At 36.9% G+C, this 21,950-nt stretch overlaps 1 protein-coding gene across 12 annotated transcripts in view; it reads right to left on the bottom strand.

Moving 5' to 3' along the window:
• LOC136834872 (two pore calcium channel protein 1-like) overlaps positions 1-21,950 on the bottom strand; it is a 40,104-nt gene that overhangs the window by 6,330 nt on the left and 11,824 nt on the right. For 3 of the 12 annotated variants that reach the window (XM_067097677.1, XM_067097676.1, XM_067097678.1), the window contains exons 4-18: positions 19,117-19,214; positions 17,685-17,772; positions 11,452-11,565; positions 10,445-10,602; positions 9,646-9,728; positions 9,171-9,291; positions 8,124-8,252; positions 6,486-6,547; positions 5,759-5,932; positions 4,862-4,963; positions 4,456-4,582; positions 4,119-4,201; positions 3,769-3,887; positions 1,962-2,106; positions 903-1,085 (exon numbers count right to left, since the gene is read on the bottom strand). In XM_067097677.1, coding sequence (XP_066953778.1) covers positions 903-1,085; positions 1,962-2,106; positions 3,769-3,887; positions 4,119-4,201; positions 4,456-4,582; positions 4,862-4,963; positions 5,759-5,932; positions 6,486-6,547; positions 8,124-8,252; positions 9,171-9,291; positions 9,646-9,728; positions 10,445-10,602; positions 11,452-11,565; positions 17,685-17,706 — 1,622 coding nt within the window. In that variant the 5' untranslated portion in view covers positions 17,707-17,772; positions 19,117-19,214. Of the gene's footprint in view, positions 1-902; positions 1,086-1,961; positions 2,107-3,768; positions 3,888-4,118; positions 4,202-4,455; positions 4,583-4,861; positions 4,964-5,758; positions 5,933-6,485; positions 6,548-8,123; positions 8,253-9,170; positions 9,292-9,645; positions 9,729-10,444; positions 10,603-11,451; positions 11,566-13,364; positions 13,606-17,684; positions 17,773-19,116; positions 19,215-20,228; positions 20,248-20,743; positions 20,872-21,950 lie in introns of those variants that run through there. The other 9 variants (XM_067097682.1, XM_067097679.1, XM_067097686.1 and 6 more) reach the window with 7 other exon arrangements.

The raw sequence follows: 21,950 nt of genomic DNA on the forward strand, positions 1-21,950 counted from the left end.
TTTGCACATTTAACCATCATTTAGGTACACACATTCTTACTAGTAGGGTTACCACTGATGGTGTGCTTTGCGTGACACTGTACACACACAGCACTAAAGGTTGTTTGTAGCATCCATTCATAGGGGGCAGCTGTGCAGTACTGCTTTCTGCCTTGTACGTTTCATCCAACGTCTAACTTTTTGCTCCTTGTCACTTCCCATTAAAGTCTAGCATTGTGATTTATTATCGATCTCATTAAAGTACTTCGTACTAACTTCAACAGGCAGAAAGTGCTCAAGTCAGAAGAGTTTGGATAGGACTCATTTCATGTCTAACCTTGTGAAGGGAAAGTTTTTGCACTGTTATTTTGTGACATAATTTTTCTTTCCTATTTTTATAAAGTTTTGGTTAAATGTTAATGGACAGAAATTGAATAGGTTGTAAGTGCATCAAATATTAAAAAAAAAATCACTAAGCACAGTACAGCAAGCACATTACAGTACCAAAAGCAGTATCAAATATAGACCCCACCCTACTTACAAACAAGTTACGTTCCGGACGGCCGTATGTATGCTGAATTGTTTGTAAGTTGGTTACCGTACTCTTCGTGCCTACTTAAGGACAGTTTGATATAAAATCAATACAATACTGTACATTTTTTCATCCTATAATACATACACTGTACATACAGTACTGTATAACAGAATAGGCACGCAAAACAAAATTTTAACTTGTAGCAAAGGGGAATACTCTGAACACAATTCTAATTTGCAATCACATGTTTGTACCTCTGAATGCTTCCAAGTTGCATGTTCGTAAGTAGGGTGGTGTCTGCACTCTCATTTTAATAAAAAATGTACTAATGGTACTGACTACGAGACCTATTCACAGGCTCTAAAACATTTCACTGCATCTTACTTACACATTCCAAAGTCTGGTAAAGAAACGCCTTGGACCGAAAACATACAACTTCAGGATAATTTCCATCATGAAGAGTCCTAAGAAAATCCATTCGGCCGTACTATCCCAGCTGGACGAGTTGGTCGATATGCCAATCACAGCTGCATTGACTAAAGTCAGCACATCAAAGAATATTTGAAAATACCTGAAAATGCATTGGAACATTATAAGCAGCTTCTTTTTAATGCCTGTACTTCTCCATTAATGCTGTGTTACATTTTCACAGTTATACTAGTCTTACATCACAGATCATTTTACAAATTGAAACTTATTACAGGGAGTCCTCGGTTATCAGCAGGGGTTCCGTTCCCGAAAACGTGCCGATAACCGAAAATCGACGTTAACCAGAAATCGGTGATAACAGCACTTATGGGCGCTGATAACCACAGATCATCTATGCTCTTAAGTGGGGATCGGCACCAAAAATCTAGTTATAGGTAGTGCTAGAAAAGCACAATAACACCGGATCGCTGATAACCAGGGACTGCCTGTAATTATAATCAACCAATTTCAAGCAACAAGTGTCCCAAGTAATTCAGTTCCTCTCAAAATTAAAAAGCAAGAGTTAGCTGGTGGCTCTATGCATGCTTTGGCAGCCAAAGGAATTAGTATTCACACTGCCTGATCCATTAATCACAATTCAAGTTGAAAGCACTGACCTGCTAGTTACCCCAGATTGGGTGGCAGTTTCCATTATTACGGATAGTTAGCGTAGACATGGAGAGAAAATAATAACAAAGACCAATGGACAAGAAGGTAAAATCACACACTAGATACTAGAAAAGAAAATGCACAATCACTCAACTTTACATGTGGCTAAGGAGAAAAGACAAAAGCTTCTCAAGTACGACGCAACAAAGACTCCTTACACATTTACAAATCAGAAAAGATGAAGTAAACCAAACTGTTGTTCAAGAATAAAAAAATGAAAATCCTTAGGCACTGGCAAAGATGACACAATACCAACTCAATAGTCTCCTGGAATTTAAGGGTTAATAAAAATAAAAATGCAGAGACTTACCTATGCTTCACAACCCTACACAGAAACTGCGACGGCTCGGAAGCATAGAGAGAGGGGAAGAACTTCTGAACCCATATCCTTCTGTCAACCACCTCTATGACCTCCACGTTCAGCAAGTCGGCCAACTTTAAAAATTCGCCTCTGTCTGTGATTTTGTGGAAAGATTTCAGCTTTGTTAACAAACAAGATGATTATTGGCTTTCATGTTTAATATGGCAATTTTAAGTCCTAGCCATCAGTCTTGATATGACCTTCACAATACACTTCAAAACAGCAGAGTAAATACATATTAAGTGGAATAAGTAAAAGCAAGTCTTGGTAAACTGTACCATTAAGGAGGGAACATGAGACGAACAGTTACAGTAAACAGTTACAATAAACAGTTACAATATGCAGCCCACTCATTTATAATGCAAGAATATGGTCCAGAAACTGTCTTGCATATCAAAGTCGCCTATTACAAATAAAACTTCTTTAGGGAATAAGTTAATATGGTCAGCATACAAAGTAAGATTAACGCTTCTCGGTGAAACATGGCTTCAGTTACACTAACACTGATATAAATGAATAAATCAAAGAAAGCTAGAAAATAATTTCATATTATCTCAACCTGAGACGGCTCAGCTTGCCTTGACGTGAGGTAGGTCAGTATGGAGGAAGATCTAAGCCTAGTTTTCACATTTCCTGAGCCACATAATTGCTTGGCAATAATTCATGCTTATAAATTTAATGCAATAATTCATGCTTATAATTTATTATATAGCTATGTCTATCATAAAGTGTTTGTTCTGGTCAAATTTTGGAATTGAAATGTATAACTGTAGTGGAACAGCTTTGAAAAGGGTCGGAAAAGAAATAAAAAGTCAAGATTTACCAACATGCTAAATTTTCTACTTTTTAGCTATGAATAATTCTATACCCCAAAAAACCAATCCAGATACAATAAATTTGTTTATGTCACAAGGAAAACAAATAAATTCCATTTCAGGTGACAATTATTTGCTTTTAAACAAATTTACTGTGCAATAAAAGGAGTAAAGCCATGAAAAATTACTTAGTAATGACAAGCATCAAGTGATTTCTCTTGCTTAACAATTATTTCATTTAGACCGTTACTGTGAAGTTATCTTCAAAAACAGAAAGCTCAGTGTGATCCCATTCCACAGGTATTTGTTCTGCATGAAAGTAGCATTGTCATAAAAATTTAAATAAAATTAACAAAATCATATACACGTTATAAAAGGTCAATTAAGATTACAAATTTCAAAAACTTTTACACTTCAGTAAAAATGGAATTGTAATGTGTGCAATAATAAAAATACAGGTATTGGAACAAGTATACCCACAGTATACAGACACCACCCTACTTACAGACAAGTCATGTTCCGGACGGGCGTTTGTATGTTCAATTGGTTCAGTTGGTTACTGTACTCATCATGCCTATTTAAGTACAGTGTGATACAAAATCAATACTGTACTGTGTTTTTTCATCCTCAGACACAATACACTGTACAGTACATACATTACAGTACTGTCTGTACAGAATAGGCGCACAAAACAAAATTTGAAATTATGGGTAGCAATGAGGCGCGCTCTAAACAATTCTAATTTGCGATCCTGTTTGTTTATATCTCCAAATGCTTGTAAGTTGAATGTTCGTACGTCGGGTGGCGTCTGTACCCTCAACTGACGTCATGACAAATCTATCAAGAATGAGGGATGGACCTAAATCTCATTAACAGATCATACTGTACATACAAGTACTCTTCATGTGAAAATGAATGAGGATGAATGGAAAATTCTATACCTAGGCCCTCCGATCCATCTGTGTCCAGAATGATCCACAACACGTTGATGAGTGCTGGCTTCTTTTCAGAATCAATTTGCTTCATTAGCTGCACAAAACGATTCCTTGTTACAATCTGTCTGTTAATAATTACAAAAATAAATCAGATCAAGAACATCATTTCATGTTTCTGACAATGCTCAAGAATACAAATCGCAAGCCCAAGAAGTGTTTTTAAGATCTAAATGATCCTGAAATCTCATAATATACAAAATTCTAACTACCGTAAACTAAACATCATCAGAGGTCTACAGGAGCACTGGCTGACAAACAGTATTTCTCTGTACTACACAATATAACACACAACTTACCTAGAAGAAGAATTCACCGCAAGTATGTCGAAAGCCTTGCTCAGCTGCTGCCTCTTGCTGTACACAGTCTTCTTAACTTCATTCTGTGTTACAATTCAGAGAAATTATGCGCGTTTAGCAAAGGTAACAGAACACATGCATGTAAAGCATTAAGCAAATCAGAGGAAAAATGGGGTATTTTGTATATTCAGCAAATATTAAATATCACATATAATTGAGTTCACATTTCAACAGAATCAAGCGAGTTTCACGTTAGAAAATTTTGTAAAAGTGTTTAACCGTCTTTTAACATAGCATCACAAACACACACAAACAAAAGCAGCGATTAATGACATACTTTGAGGTGCTTCCTGTAGTTGTTATAAATAACGGCCAGGATAATGTTCATGTAGATGAAAAAGCAGATGACCAGGAACAAGACGAAAAAGATGACGTAATAGGGCGAGGCGTCGTACGCGGGCATCCTGTAAAAGCAAAACGGGATCTGTGGTCTTGAGATAACAATGGGAAGAGTATATATCAACAAAAAGGCAAGTCTGCAAGAACTATCATTAATCTGTGAATAAATAGAAAACTCCCACTTCCAATAACTTTTTTAAGCAATGTACGTACAACATCTCCAGTTCCACAGAACCAGATTTCTTAAGACTCATCATAGCAAAGGTTCTTCAAATGGGCTACGACATGCATTTCTACTGATCACAGAACAATGTTCCAAATAAAAATATAATAAAAAAACTTACATAATATCCGGATTGTTGGCTGTCGTAACCAGCACATAAAGGTCAAAGATGCTGTCCCAATAAGTATCAAAGTACGGTCGACCATCCACCCACTTCATGCCTCTGTTAACAACAGACAAAACAGACATCAGAATGTTTTGCAGTTGACAACGTGCATGGGTTTCTAGCACACCTTAGCATGATAAAATGCAGTGTTTACCCACAGTACTTTATAAAGTATACAGACACCACCCTACTTATGAACATTCAACTTACAAATATTCAGAGATACAAACAAACGGGAGCGCTCCCCTCAACATACAAACGGCCATCTGGAACATAAATCATTTGTAAGTAGGGTGGTGTCTACAGTATATCTTTTTCAGTTCAGCAAAAACTCTACACTCCAGGCTTGCTCTCATACCAGACAAGGTATGACTTTAGATGTCCCATAATATTCAGAAGAGAGGAAGAGTTAGCCAATATCACCTGAAAATATCGCACATATATCACAGAGGAATTAACTGACTACCAAGATTCAAGTAACTTTATGATCTGCATTTACTAAACTTGACAGTAAAATACTCAATGGCTAAGTAATATACTGTATTCTCTCTTTCAGAACACTCCATACCATTTTTATACACCTGAAAATTCATATGAAAATAAAGCTACAAACAAAAGACCAATATAAACTTATGAGGGAAAACTTTTTTTTTACTAATGGACAATAAAGGGAAAATTTTTTGTACTAATACATAATCATGAACGAAAAGTTTCTTCCATTGGCATGTCAGTGTTTTTACTAAAATAACAGAAACAAGCTAAAAAAAAAAAAAGCTTAAAAAAAAAAAAGCTACCAGGCAAAAGAATGATATGCTTATACACTCACACACGCTAACTTTCACCATCTCTTACCTCCCGCCAAAGAGCTTATATCCCATGAGGGAAAATATCGACAAGCAGAAGAAAAAGAGGCCCAGCACATTAATCAAGTCGGGAAACGTTCGCCTCAGGTTACGGAAGGAGCGGCGTATCTGCTTCATCTCGGGGAAGTTTATCGCGAACAACGGACGGAAAGCCCTCGACCACCTGCGAGACAGCGAACGAGCCCTTGCAAACAATTACTATGAAAAATAATGAAAATATAATTTTTTCATAATATTTACCAAAATACTCATTAAAATCAGAATTTAACAAGTAGTAAGAATAGATCAACCACACACCGAACTTGCTCAAATTAGTGAAGTTGTTGTTAAAGCTACGTGTGTCTTGGGTAAGAAATATACAGTGTCTCAGACGCCAATCCCTTCTATTAATTTGGCAAACAAAACGTGTTTGCACCAATGGGAAAGGATGGGAGGACACGCCCCTTAAATATATGAAAATGTGACTTTTATTTGTGGATTAAAAAATACTTTCAATTTTGTGTTTCCATATAACTTACAAACCTCATAATATTGTACAGTAAATGACTATAGAAAAGTTATATGAAAAATGGTAATACTGGTCTGGGATTCAGTGCCTGGTCAATCTCCCACTACCAAGACGTTTGCATGCAGTACTGACACCAATACTATGTGTAAAAATATATTTCCACGAACCAGTCGTAAAGAACTTCAAAGCACAGTAACATTCCACTCACCTAATGCCAAAGCTTCCACTCTCTACAAGCCCCACGTATATTATCATATCTACAACAGTAAGCTGAAAAGGAATCATTCAAAGCAGCAAGGATTAAGCGATGCACGAAAAAAATACGAGGAAATGTGGGCTCTCAGTCTTAGAAAAAGTACACTTTACTTGTTTCTGCAGTTCTCGTTCAGTACAATTCCCAAAAGAGCAAATACAAATCATACCAGCGAGCAAGAATTAAAATTCAGCAGGCACTGACACCCAAACAGCAAAGTCCATTTGACTGAAAAGATGAAAGGCCACTGACATGTGCTTTCTTTCAATAAATTTAACATGATACAGACATTTCTTATGATTTCATCTATCCTTACATTTATGTTACAATAATTATTCATTCATATGACTAGAAAAATGGCAGAGCCAACAGCAGGTAATATCCAGCAATATAAAGAGATTCCTCTATTGATGCAAATCATTCCAGACAGCAGTTCATCAATACATTATGCTCTGGCATTAAAGTTGACCCAAGTGAGTAAAATCAGCCTTGAAAAGTATACGATCTGCAGCCACCACTAACATTAGCCGTAATAGTTTTCTTCCATGATTTTCTAGGCTTTACCTACAGTTATAATTGTTAAAAGTGGTATTATTATCATTTACTTTAATCTGGCCAAATTGTCAGCATCTTGATCCTTCCATATCTCGTTCTCGGGCTGGTCTTCTGCCTTTCTACATCTCATGTTCAAACCACTCAATGAATTTAAGCAATGATAATGTCAGAGGCGAAAGAATTCATTGCAATCTGGGCTGCAATTTTGTTTCATCTTCCATTTATTAAAAAAAATTCAGTGCCTGATAATCTCAATTTTTGCTCTAGTGTACCTCTTATATTTCTAAAAATAAATGATGCATAATTCAGCTGAAACAAATAAGTGATAACAACATAAAACTTACATGCAACCTATTCTATAATCCCAAACAATATGCAATCCATGCAAGTCACTCTCAAATCATTCTTTAAATCATTCTCCACATAATGCACATCATAATCAAAGATGTGATTTTAATTCAAAGATGTTACAGCAATCACGAACATAATCCAGAGTGCCATCTACCAATAAATCAAAAAGTTTGTTAAGAGCATTAATGTAATCGAGCAGGAAATTTTCCAACTAGAGAAGAGATAAGGTTTGGCAGAGAACTTCATATTTTCCTTTACAAATAAACTGTTGCCTCAAACTTGAAATGATACCAGACTCCTTTCATATGTATTTCAAAAATAGTTTTCCCAAAAATAAACTTGTAATGATACCAGACTCCTTTCGTATGTATTTCAAAAATAGTTTTCTCAAAAATAACACTTGTAATGATACCAGACTCATATAAAAATTATTACAAAAATAATTTTCCCAAAAATATACTGTTTTCTTGAACATGTACAAAAACTGTGCCCATGTCATAAATATTATAATAAAAATAGTTTTCTAAGTTCCTGCACTACACAATCCCACTTTCATAGAATACCACCACGTTAACTAAAGCAAAATGCTCTTGATCAAACAGCTGGGGGAGTGAAACTTTGTAAACTGAAAGGGCTTGAGATTTCAAAAAGCTTCAAGGATATAAAAGACACTCATGATTTACTCACCGCAACTAAGACAAAAATAAAAATATGCTTGGTGTCTGACCAAAACCTAGTGAGAGGAGTGAAGATGCTGATGTGAGCTAGTCGAAAAAGATACAAGCAGAGAACAGCCACTTCCACTGCCATTGTAATCTGCAATGGATTGTGTGAGAACCAACATGATAAGCAGAGTGAAGTACTATTATTGATATACATTATAACGTCAGGTCTGCATTTTTTAAATATCACAGGTGTTTGACGCAGGTACCAATCCTACTGCCAGGAAGGGGGGCGGGTAGCTTGCCATGCACGACTGATATTCTACTGCACTGGGTTAATCACTGAATAATAATTACAGGAAATAAGGGAGGGAGGTCCTTTATTCCTCACTCCATTGGACTGTGGAACAGTCTCCCTGAGGATGTCGTGCAGTTCGAACCTCAAAATTTCAAGCGAAAATGCAACGTATTACTAACCTAAGACAATTCTCCATGTAGTTTAATAATTTAACAATTTTTGCTTTTCTAATAAGTGATATGTTCTTTCTGTACTTCCTGTTACCTTTCGTTACTTCTTTCAAATGAACACCATGCTCTTTGGAAGCTTAAATTTCAAGTCAGTGGCCCCTGTGGGTGTGTGCCTTATGAAGTGGGTTCATCTTCTGAATACTGTACTGGGAGTCCTCGGTTATCTGCGGGGGTTTCGTTCTGGGGGTGTGATGATAACCGAAAATCGCCACTAACCGAAAATCGGTGATTTCCGGGGCCTTTTCAGTGATTTTCGGGCTTATCGGCGCCGAAAAGTGCCAATTTTTGGTTATCGGCGCCTCTGTTAGGTGTGTATTGGCGCCAATACCAAATCAACGGCGCCGATAAGCGCAAATCGGCGATTTTCGTCCCTAGACAAGCCCCATAAAACCAGATCACCATTAACCGAGCCCGCTGTTAACCGGGGACTGCCTGTAATGATAATAATAACGAGGGCCTCCGGTACAAGGAAAATCATCCTTCCCAGTCAGTGAGACTGAACCACACCAAGATATCTGGAAAATTAACGAGAGATGCACCTTACCCAGAGCGAGACCTCTAAGCCTTGAACTGCTGGCTTCTCGAAGAGTGCTAGGAGGAGATGAATGCCGAATATAGCATACAGTACCATCTGTCCCCACTTGTTCTGATATAAATGATACATTCTGAAAAAGAAAATGAGTTGGGCTCACAACACAAACTGAAAAAATTCATTATAAGATTCTGACATCACATTAATAATAATTCGCAATGATATATAAGCAAAGCATTCTACGTAATAGTCTTTGGAAGTTTGAATTTCAATTCAATGGGCCCTTACAGGCTTGTTCCATATGAGCAGGGTACCAATTCTGAAAATTCTGAACAATAGTGCATGTATATTAATTAGTACAAGTACAATATGATACCTATAATTACGATTATGTGTAAAACTGCAATCTTCACCTAAAATATAAAACTTGTTTTGGAATTACTGTATTCCCCATTTTATTTGAAAAAAATCTACTGTATCTTCTTACTTTAAATGCCTTTCTGATATTTTGAAATCTGAATGCCTCCCACATCTCGCATCTTCAACATATGTTGCCGCAAGCATCAGGTCCTGCAAAGGTGTATTTCAACTGTATATTTCAACAAAAATAAAATTCCTTAGCTGTGCCACTTATAAAATTACCATTCATATTTCTTGATCTCAACATGGTGTAATCATTAATAATCCTTGACGAATTGCAAAGTACTTCAAGAAGAATCATGAAATAACATTGATAACCAAATCATTACCTGAAACAATGAAATGATATCTGTAACCAATCATCAAGGTTCACTAAACAAAACTACAAATGCTGAAATTTGGCATTCCTTTGACAGATGATCAAACTGTCAGTCAGAAAATTACTTTATAAACAAAAATGATGATACAAGAGAGAGAGAGAGTTTTTCTAGCGAAGTGTATTACTGTTATGCAAAGTATAGGAGACAAAATAAAACACTTAAGTGAACTTCTAAAACTGCATACTGCAAGGCATATTACAAATGGTATCTAGTGTAGAGAAAATGGCTGGCATTTTTGTAAACAAGAAATTACAATACACACAATTCTTTACACCATGGAAACTAACGCATTGGTACTGAACACATACCAGCAAGGCAATCATAGGCCTAATCTTAATTCTGACACATTTTAAATTGAGTGGTGTTAGTTAAAGTGTAAGTTGCAAGCTTACAAAGCTAGAAATACATAGTCCAGATCCTAATGGTTCACTCTGACAAGTACAAAGCCTTAGAGCTAGATTTCTCCACGCTCACATTTACTCATACCAAATCTGATAGAGGTGGATCAGCAGGAGGGTCTACAGTAGTGGAACTCTCAGCATCATTGCATACTTCAATGCACTCTGCGTTGCTATCATACGAAATGGATGGCAGTAAATCGACCGTGCTTTTCAAGTCTCCAGGAGAGCCATTTCTGTGATGAACTGGAAAAAAAGAATAATCTTAAGCAATCAAAATTCTTTTAATATTGCGGGCTGAAACTGTGAGGTAACCACTTATTCTTCTCCTTCATGAGACAGAGGAATTCAAAGACAATGCACATTGAGTTGTTAAAAATAAGAGCTGATGTTGTTGGGGAGTTCACTCCTTATCTCATCCTTAATGGTTCCATGTTGTCAACTGTAACATCTCAGCCTCTGATAATGTGGCTAAACCAGCAACAGGTTCAGTGTTGACTAAGACTAATGCCAGGCAATCAAGGATTTCAGCCTAGACAGATACATGTACTGTGATTTAATAGTAAATCCAGATGCTGGAGATAGCCACAGGAACCTGGATACTCACAGAATACAGGCAGTCCTCGCTTATCGGCGGCGTCAGTTAACGGCGGACCAGTTTTATTGCGCTTGGATAATGACATTGTTAACCAGATTTTCGGCAAACGTAAGCAATTTTCAGAGTCGGTAAGCGGTTTATCGGTGTCGGTAAGCAGTTTATAGGTGCTGATAAGCGGTTAACATCACAGATAAGAGGTTATTGGCGTTTCGATATTGTAAATTTCCATTTATTACCATAATTATTTGCGATTTTTGGCTACTGGCGATTTTCAGTTAGCGGCGCTCGGCCGGGAACAGGACCCCCAATGTTAACCGGGGACTGCCTGTATGTCTTTCAAAATGGATCAGTAAGACAACCACCACCACAACCTAGCTATAAAACATATCTTTTATTTGTTTAGCCACCTTAATATCAAGAGAATAAATTATACAAATTCATACTGTAGAATGCATGTTCAATTTTGATGCCCAAAGAAATGAACTTATTAAACTCACCCGATGACTCGGAAGGCAAAGTGCCATCTTGTTTAACAGACTCTTCCTCTTCAATAGAAATTTCAACAGACTGCAGGTTCTCTTTCAGGGCAGATATATCCATGATTTTATATCCTGCAGCAGGGAAATAACATAAAAAACCAGAATTAAATGAAGCAGTCAACTTCTACTAGTGTATTTACCAAAATTAAACTGATAATATAAAAATTTTTAATGATAAAACTTAAAAGACCTGTGACTTCACTACCTGAACGTTTAAATCGTAAAGGACTTCACTGTATGAACATTTAAATGTGATGACCTTCACTACATACATATCTAAACTGTAAAGGATTTCGCTGCATGAACATTTAAATTGCAAAGGACTTTGCTGCATGAACATTTAAATTGTGAAGGACTTCACTGCTAGAAAATTTAAATTACGAAGGACTTCACTGCATGAACATTTAAATGTGAAGAACTTCACTACATATAAATATTTAAATTCTAAAGGACTTTGCTGCATGAACATTTAAATTGTGAAGGACTTCACTGCATAAACATTTAAACTGTGAAGGACTTTATTGTATAAACATTTAAATTGTGAAGAACTTCACTATATATCTGTACTGTAAAGGTCTTCGTTGCATGAACATTGAAATTGCCACAGACTTCGTTGCATGAACAATGTAACTGCAAAGATGTAAACGAACAACAGGATAGTGTTCACTTCAAAACATATTACATTGTAAAATGCATGCATTCAAAAACTCTTTCAGGAATAAGCCTAGTAGGCATATATTTGTACCATACAGTTACCAAACTTAAACAGAATTATATTAGGTTAAGTTAGGGACTATTAGGTTAGGATTCATCCGTCTTACTGTCCCTGCTACAATTTTGTAATATAATTTTTTTTTTTTTTTATGATTGTTGGGCTGCTAATGATAACAATCATAATAAATTACTATTTTTGGTGTGTTTTTTTTTTTTTAGAAGACTCCAGACACCTCCCACATTATAATTTATATTGTTCTTTGGTTAAATAAATCAAAACAAAAATTTTCTTCTCAATACATAACCTTTGCAAATGCTTAAAAACAGAGAAGAATAATTAATCAAATTAGGCCCCCAACCCGCCTCCATAGCTAATACGGCAAAATTGTAACCAGTAAATACCCCTAGGTTGCATCAAGTTGGTATTTTTAGGTTCTATTAGTGCCCTATCATTTCCTTGCCATTTTTGCATGAAAAACCCAAAAATGGTTTTTCATGCAAAAATGGCCAGCTGGGCTCTTTTGAAATGGGTGGCTGGGGTCTTCCGAAAAATTAGCTTTTTGCAAATTATTCGTGTTGATTTATGAATCTATTTCCTTTGTAAATGGTGAATTGAGCTCGAATTTAATTTTCCCTGCCCATAACCTCTGGTTTTCCCAGTGAGGTCCAACATTAGGGGTTTAATTAAGAAAAAACAAAAACGTGATGTTTGCAATCATAATAATGGCTAAAAATGCACGAATGATCAGATGATCATTAGATTTGATATATGGTTCATGTTTAAGCTTCAGAATTAATGTTATAAAGATTAGCTAATTTGGCCCGTCGTAAAGACAGTCACGATCTGGGCCACCTCGAAAGCCTAGCATTGGTCAGGCTACACCCCACAAGCCTAAACGTCTATAAGATCCGTTTTAAAGTCTGGAATAAATGAGAACTAATGCCTTGTAATAAAAAGGCTAAAAATAAGGCCCAAGTGTCCAATATTCATTGAATTATGTCTTCACTACCAGTCACCAGTCTCGCGCTGAGATCCCTTGCCTTCTAAGCCATTTCCATCGCTAAAATACGCCATATTTCGGCTTCTAGTACAACAAAAACCACAATCAATCACGTACGTGTCTTTTAAAACGAAAAGAAACTGTTAGCACACTCACTTTCCTGTGAAAATCGTCCGTTATTTAAAGACTCGCTCACACATTTTGACAGCTCTCAGATTTCATATTTGGAGGGGGGCGGATCTTTCGCCAGATCCGTGTCAAGTAAAGGAGATATTATTCACCGGAAGGGATACTGGATCATATTTTCGGATCTTATGCTGTCCTCTCACATAAAATATTAAAAATTACGTATTTAATGTATTCATCTCTCGCTGACGTATTGGTTTAACTCTTCATTAATACTTACAACGGATTACGTAACTCGTATATAAAATTCTTCTTGGACTCTTCTCGAATACTTTTGGGCACATGGGCAAGGAATGTATTTACGCTAAATACTTTCGAGTAATAAAACTACAAATAAACAAATTATATATAACCCATTATACCTTGGGAATATAAATTATAAATTACACCCGCATGGATATGGATATAAGTGAACCTGCCCTGACTAAACATGAAGCTTGCCTTCGCCATAACCCTTGATTCTCGTGTGTTGTATTCCGCAATACACAAGAAGTCTCTGGTGATTTGGTTTTAATGATTTCAGTGTCTGCATATTTATTCCGTATTTTAAATTCTAAATTTAGCTTTGGATGGGGCAAACCTTTGCACTTCTCTCTAGCAACGTACAATTCTTGTTACGTGATTTTTGTCTATTTCTATTTTACCACGCACGGGTGTCAAATTAATAATAATAATAATAATAATAATAATTCACCATAACCCCAAATTAAACTCAAAATGGGCATGCGCTATCGCTTCACAGACAGCTGCTTTCATATTAACAATAAAATGTGATTTCGTACTGTACAGCAGTTTCTGTCAGTTAGTTTTGCGCTTATCATTTCGTTGCTTTATTTATGTTGGGATAAATGTCATGTTCCTCCATGTGAAATTCATTTCCTAATCGTATGTATGATATTTTACACTAATGAGAAAGTTACTCCGTTTTCGCAGACTGCATATTTTTTGTAGGCCTATGCTTGGCCTACATTCATATAAGCAGATTTTGTTTTTTGTTGTGTTTTATAAAATGAATGAACAAATACCATTCAAAATCATTCGTTTTAGTCACTGGCTGTCATGAGAAGGGATTTTACAATAAATAGGAAAACTAATGTTCAGAAGCGCCCTTGAACAGTAAGACATGTACACAGGAAAATTTTGCGTACCACCATGATTAGCATAAATTATACAAAAAAAAACATCCACATAAACAAATCTTTTGTTGTAATATATACAATATACGGATACATATTTTTAAACGAATTCTATTTTGTTCTGTGGCTTTTAAGAGACAGTTTTCATTACACAAAAATGTTAACATTGTTTTTAAGGGTTAGATTAATACATGAAAATTTAGAATACGGTAATCCAGTGCATGCACAGACTCAACCGAGTACGGCATTTTTTTGCTTACCTGATACATCAAAAACCACCTCGGGGAAACAAACAAGAGTCTCTTTTCCATTAAGCTAATCATTAATAATATATAAATACCTTTTACTATTGTTCCTGGAGTTCATTCATTATTTAATTTTTGCACAATATTACATTTTGATTTGTAATATCTCTTTGCAAGGGCTACTTAGCCTCTAATTAGATATTATCAGACAAAAGTTATTTTTGTGTGCTCAGGTTGAACCTAAATTGACTGACTGATGGGCCCTCAACCTTACCAATTTTTTTAAATTTTTTCTCATCCAAATAACATTTGCTATAGTTATAGGGCGAATAATTATCTTTGTGAAGACTTTCAAATGTAGGCTATTAGCTACATGCTATTTAATTTGTCCTCCAAGTTATATGTTAGGTGTGGACATGAAGGGTTCCTGTACAAAGTTCATTGCTATTTGCACAGACAGTACCATTAATAAGTACTTTCTTGTTATTTTTGTGTATGTAGCGGATAAGCAACGTGAGTAACCTTATGTATGTAGGCAGAATGTACAAACTAAGGCAGTAAAAATATATATTTCACTGTATATCTTTAATTATAGACACCATCCTACTTACGAACATTCAACTTCCAAACACTGAGAGATAAGAACAAATGGGGTCGCAAATTACAATTGTCTTCAGAGAGATCCCCTTTGCCACCTGTAAGTTCAAATTTTGTTTTTTGTGGCTATTCTGTACATACAGTACTGTATTGATTTTATATCATACTGAACTTAAATAGGCATCAAGAGTACAGTACCCAACTTGCAAACGATTCAAAATACAAACGGCCGTCCAGAATGTAAATCATTTGTAAGTAGGATGGTGTCTATATACTAACTGCACTATCCTCCAGTATTCCTAAGAAACTTCTGGCTTTCTAGCGAGGCGTATATCAACTGGGTTTCTATATGGTTTTCATTTACTTATCTAATATGTTCTTCAACTGGCTGAGAGTGGCACTGTCGACAACTTCAGAAGGCACGTACTGTACTCCGTTCCAAAATGTGGCTATCTTATATATGAGGAAGCTCTTACAGTACCTGCTGTTGAACCCTGAATGACAATAATATGACTTTACAATACATTACTATCTTTTATGAAATCATCATGAACTTTGCAAATGCTTTTTTAAATTCCTGCTGTTCTCTCTCAGAGAATTTATACCTATGAAATATGAGGTTCATTACTAACATTTAAAAGAACTTCCAGATCTCATGTAGGGTACAGTGTTAGGAATTAGTGATATGAGCAATCCTTCAATCTAAGAATTATTCAGAAAATACCTGCACAACCTTACCTTTAATAAATGTATTTACATATATACAAAGGATGCACGTGAATAGGTACATAAAAAGCACAGAACGTGAGTTACCAAATACATGCAACTACCAAAATTCTGACCCCCCATGAGAGAGAGAGAGAGAGAGAGAGAGAGAGAGAGAGAGAGAGAGAGAGAGAGAGAGAGAGAGCTGGAATCTTAACATAACTGAGAAGAATAAAGTTTTAAATAGGAAAGTGGATAAAAAAAAAGAGAAGGAGAAATTTGAAATTGTATTAAATGAATAAAATATCTGAAGTGGAGGAAGCCGGCATGACAGAGGGACTACTGGAGAATACGACATCGCCTTACGAGGGCATAAAATCACACGGCTTCAAAACCGTCATGGAAAACATGCTATTTGTCTAAAACACCTGGAGTATCAGTCACTGAAGTGCTGGCCTGATTAAATGAAAATACAGACACTATTCTTCATACGAACGAGGTACGTTCCGAACAGCCGTTTGTACCATGACTTGTTCATAAGTTGGTCTTCACACCTATTCAAGTACAGTATGATAGAAAGTGTAAGTTTTTCATCCTAAAACACAAAACAGTATCATACACTGTACATACAGTATTATATTTTATAAGAGCACAGTATTTCATTAATTGTAACCGAGCAGAATAGGCACCTATGAACAAAATTTGAACTTGTGTGGCAAGGGGGGAGTGCTCCCAGCACAATCTTAATTTACGGTCACGTTTGTTTTTATCTCTGAATGTTCGTAACTTGAATGTTCATAAGTATGGCAGTGTCTATTGAGAGAAAAGATCTATGGCAGTACAGTAACTGATAAGTGAAAAAGTGATGCAGTACTGAGTGGAAACTACATATGACAGTTAGATCATGGTACAATGGAAAAGCTGCTTGAAAAAAAGGTAAAAAAAAAAACATAATACAGGCAGTCCCCGGTTTACAACGGGGGTTCCGTTTTTCCGCCGCGCCGTAAACCAAAAATCGTCGTAAACCAAAAAATCATAAAAAATCCTAAGAAAACCTTATTTTTAATGCTTTGGGTGTATTGAAAACGATGTAAGCTGCATTTTTATTGAGTTTTTCATAAAAAAAAACCTCCAAATTTTTATTATTCTGCCATTTTGGAGCCACATTTCTTCCGTCGGATTGGCGTACGACGCGTCGTAACCCTGGAACATGCGTCGTAAACCGGGAAATAATTTCTGATGAATATATTTGAAAAGCATCGTAACCTTGGAACGTCGTAAGCCGGACCCGTTGTGAACTGGGGACTGCCCGTAAACTGCATTTTTATTGAGTTTTTCATCAAAAAACCTCCAAATTTTGACCACTCTGCCATTATGGAGCCATATTTCTCACATCAGATTGGCGTCATAAACCCAGATCATGCCTTGCAACCCAGGAAATAACTTTTGATGAATGTATTTGAAGAGCGTCGTAAACCCAGAGCATCGTAAGCCAAGTCCATCATAATCCAGGGACTGCCTGTTTTTCCCGTCCAGTTAATAAAGTTGATGATAACAAAAGCAGGACATGACAAGAAACACATAACAAAAATTTATATTAGACTTACTTGGACCTATTAGAATTGTCATGCATATTCTGACCAGTTTTGCATTCTGTTCGCTGAACTCCTACTGTGCGCCTCCTTGAGTGACATCCTGGGTGGAAACAAAATAATTATCGTTAACTGTCATGAGGATTCAATGAAGACAGATTTAAGTAAACACTAAGAATTTACTAACAGAAGTACAGGTTGGCCTTGATTTGCAAACATATTCACATAGGTCAGAAATTTCTAATACCATGAATAGGAGGTGCCCTCTAGTGAGAGTTAATGACTAGTCTTAATTTTCCAGCTGACGGCTCTTTTCAGCTAACACTGGCATCATTTTGTAAAATAAAATAAAAGGTCTGTACTTAGGAGCATAAACATTAAGTAAAAATTTTGTACTTCATATTGAATAATGTTCCAACCGAGGGTACCACCTACAATGTCCATAACTCAGTATTCTGAAGTCAATAGTAAGTGGGTTTTGGTCTAGCCCTTTGGCTAAAAATATCATTTCTCTCTAGACTTCCCACATAACTGTCCAACTTAACTTTTATTTGTCCAAGGTTTCACCCTTTACACAAATCCCTACAGTCAGTCCTACAAGTCAAAAATTGCAACTCACTGGTCTTGTTGGGCTAGTGGTGATTAAAAGTATCCCATTACAGTAAACCCCCCGTATTCGCGTTCTCATGGTTCGCGGACTCACGTATTCGCGGGTTTCTCTGTGGAACGTATCTAGCCATCATTCGTGGAAAATTCGCCCACTCACGGTATTTTTCACTGAGAAATATTCACTAATTACTGTATTTTCATATAATTTTCATGAATAAATGCACTTTTTGTGATAAAACTATTAAAATACTCAGGTATAAGCATTTTTACAGGGTTTTTCTTGGTTTAAGCTATCAAAATGGGCAGTTCTAAGTGTTTTTAGAGGGGTTTTAAGCATTCGCGAATACGGGGGGTTCACTGTAGTCAACTTGGCAAAAACCTCTGGCACATATACAAGGCCTGTGTAAAGAATGAAAAAGATTTTGAAGAGATCTTTTTCATCCTCTATGCTTAATTTCTACTTATAGTTGCTGTTTTTAATAAGTCTTTTGCAGGCGTTTCTCAAAGATTGGGATAGTTTGGGCATGTAAGTAGAAGGGAAAGGAACCATTAGTAAAAAAAAAAAAAAAAAAAAAAAAACGAGTACTTTGAATACACCAGGATAACAACTTGTAAAAACAAATATCTCATGGAGAAAAAGCATAGATGAAGACCTGGATATTAAGGCGGAAAGTGCATAATAAAGAAGAAAATTGCCAAGAGCATATTAGAGTCTATTCACCTTATAAAAACCCTGACACAGAAATGGAAGGGATGATAATGAGAGTCTTATTAAAGCTGCAATTTATAATATAAAATTAGCAAAAAGAGACGACAACATCTCATAATTAGAACTTACTTCTGTCGCAGACACCTCTTTTACGAAGAAGCCAAACTCCTATTGAACCCACAAGCACAACAGCTCCAAGGACAATGTTCTTCATCTTGTCTTAAATTCTGAAAAACAAAAACTAAGTTGAAACCTTTGTTACCAGTTCAATATTTCAATAACTTAACAAATGCAAGTTTTCATGTTTTAAGTACAGTATACAGTGGCTACCCGAAGACTGAGTAAGAAGACCCAAAAGGAAGTTGAGGGAAAATATGAGGAAGAAATAGGAGACAGAGAACTTTCCCTACGAATGAACCTCTGGATCCCCTAACGTAAATACGACAGATCATTTTTTAGAACCCAGAACTTACATAAAGAATGTGAACATAGGACCTACGATAAGTCTTGCCGTAAGTTCTGAGGATTTTCAGAGTGCAAAAACAGACTTTAGTAACCTTAGGAGCGACACAAGTAAAGGTTGTCCAGAATTCCTATAAAAACCTTGTAGTGAATATGATAAAATATAAAGTATGTGGATCCAAGTATTTCATCCCTAACTCTCACCTGTTATAAATCAAGCACTTATACATTTAGCATCAGGGACCACACTGGGTGGATGAGATGGGAGTATGGTAAAACGCTCTAGTTTGTATATCTAGAAAAAATGAAAACAAAAAGTTTTTCAAGTTGCATTTTTTATACCAATATACTGTACAATCCATGTTGCTAGGTAACCAGCTGGTTCTTAGCCACGTAAAATAAATCTGATCCTTCGGGCCAGCCCCAGGAGAGCTGTTAATCAGCTCAGTGGTCTGGTTAAACTAAGATATACTTAAACTAAGATAAACTCTGTGGCTTATAGTACAATGGGTTCGGTTAAACTGAGGGATCCAGGGAGATTCTGAAAAGCCCCCAGGTCGACTTAGGACCGAGGACTCGAGGTTAAGTTAGGGAAGGTCAGTTTAGGAACCATCGCTGTGAATCGGCGATTGGCACTGTGATAAATCACTGTCCTCCAGAAGGTGGTTGGTGATTGATATCAAGGAAATGAATTATATTTTTTTCTAAAATTTTATGCAATTTATTCATTTTGGGTTCCCCCTACAAAAAAGGGGTAGTTTGCAGAACGGCAGGACTACCTCCGAACTGACGTTTCGTCCGTTGTCTCTGATGTTTGGTGTTATACTTGGGGGGTTCCTGGGGGATAAAGCCCCCTGGCCATATAAAGCGGAAGCAGAAATGAGCTGACCGCAAACCGGTGACCGCCCTATAGTCCGAAGGCCCGATAGTCCGAAGGTCCGATAGTCCGAAAGTCAGCAGGCCCGATAGTCCGAAGGTCCGATAGTCCGAAAGTCAGAAGGCCCGATAGTCCGACGGACTGTAATCAGCCCCCCACCCCTCCATAGCTAATACGGCAAAATTGCAACCAGTAAACACCCATAAAAATACCAACCTACGACTATCGGACCTTCGGACTATCGGGCCTTCGGACTATCGGGCCTTCGGACTAACGGACTGTAATCCCGCAAACCAGGGATATAAACTATCTGAGAAATTCAAAAAATGGCAAAAATCTTGACATATCTGATGACCAACACCTTTCTTCTCTCAAATGTGAGTAGAAGTGATATGAAAAGATCTTGTAAATACCAACCTGTCCGAAATGAATCATGGATACTAAGCCCGTATGACATTTTAACTCAATTTGTCACGTTTAGGGTCAACTTGAACCCGTCCCATAAGTACTTTGAAGTTTCCTAAAAAAAAAAAAAAGATAGTAGTAGTAATACACAGGCCACGCTTTAGAATCAGCTCCCCACAAATGCTTACGTCTGCCTTTGATTGCTCTTGCTCATTTTTTCTTTGGCACCATATATTTTTTATCAGTTCCTGACAGTTCTCAATTCCTTCTCTAGGCAGATCATTTCTACCTTCCTGATAAATCCGCTGCGCGAAAATAAATCGGCTCCTAATAAAGTGAAAGAGGATTTGTGTCTCCTAGCATATCCACAATCATGTAGTTGTCAATAGGAAGAACATTCTATTTTAAGCTTCAAATCCTTCCCTGTTCTTCCTGTTGATCTGCTAAGGATCTACTCAACGCACCGCCAAACAGGATGGTGCACAGAGTACCTTAATGTAGGTACTCTTAGCAGTGCTACATTTCTTTGCAGCAAGTCCCACAGACGCAATGCTGTCTGTCTTGGTTCCAACCACTCCCCCTCGTCTCCTCTGACCTAGATTCCCACCTTTTTAACAGCAGCTCGTTTAGATTTTCACTAACTTGAGAGCAAACAGGTGGGGGTCAGGCCTGTGTAAGTCACTAACTTGAGTGGTATGGTTAAACTTTATAATTACAGTATGACAATAACCTCCTCCATTGTGTCACATTTAGGCTTCCAAGAAACTGCCTCTCTGAGGTACCTGCTTTGGCTGTAACATTTCAATCAGCCGTCAAAATCACAAACTTCCTGTACATTTGGCCAGTCATGCAAGTAGTCAAGTTCTTTCAGCTGCCAGTTCTATCACCCATTGAACGGTGCATGGGAATGGAATGTAAAATTTAGGCCAAAGGCCAAGCGCTGGGACCTATGAGGTCATTTAGCACTAAAAGGGAAATTGAGAGTAAAAAGGTTTGAAAGGTGTAAGAGGCAGAAAACCTTGCAGTTGCACTGTGGAACAATTGTTATGAGAGGGTGGAAAGTAAGATGGAAGAATGAGAATATGAGCAGAGGCACAGTAAAAGGAATGAAAGGGATTGCAGCTAGGGGTTGAACTGATGCTGTAAAGAATCTTCAAGTACTGCCTACAGGGCACCGTGTAAGGTGCGCTGGCAGCAATACCCCCCTATGGGAACCGTG

This window comes from Macrobrachium rosenbergii, chromosome 54 (genome assembly GCF_040412425.1).
Source record: "Macrobrachium rosenbergii isolate ZJJX-2024 chromosome 54, ASM4041242v1, whole genome shotgun sequence".
NCBI lineage: Eukaryota > Metazoa > Arthropoda > Malacostraca > Decapoda > Palaemonidae > Macrobrachium > Macrobrachium rosenbergii.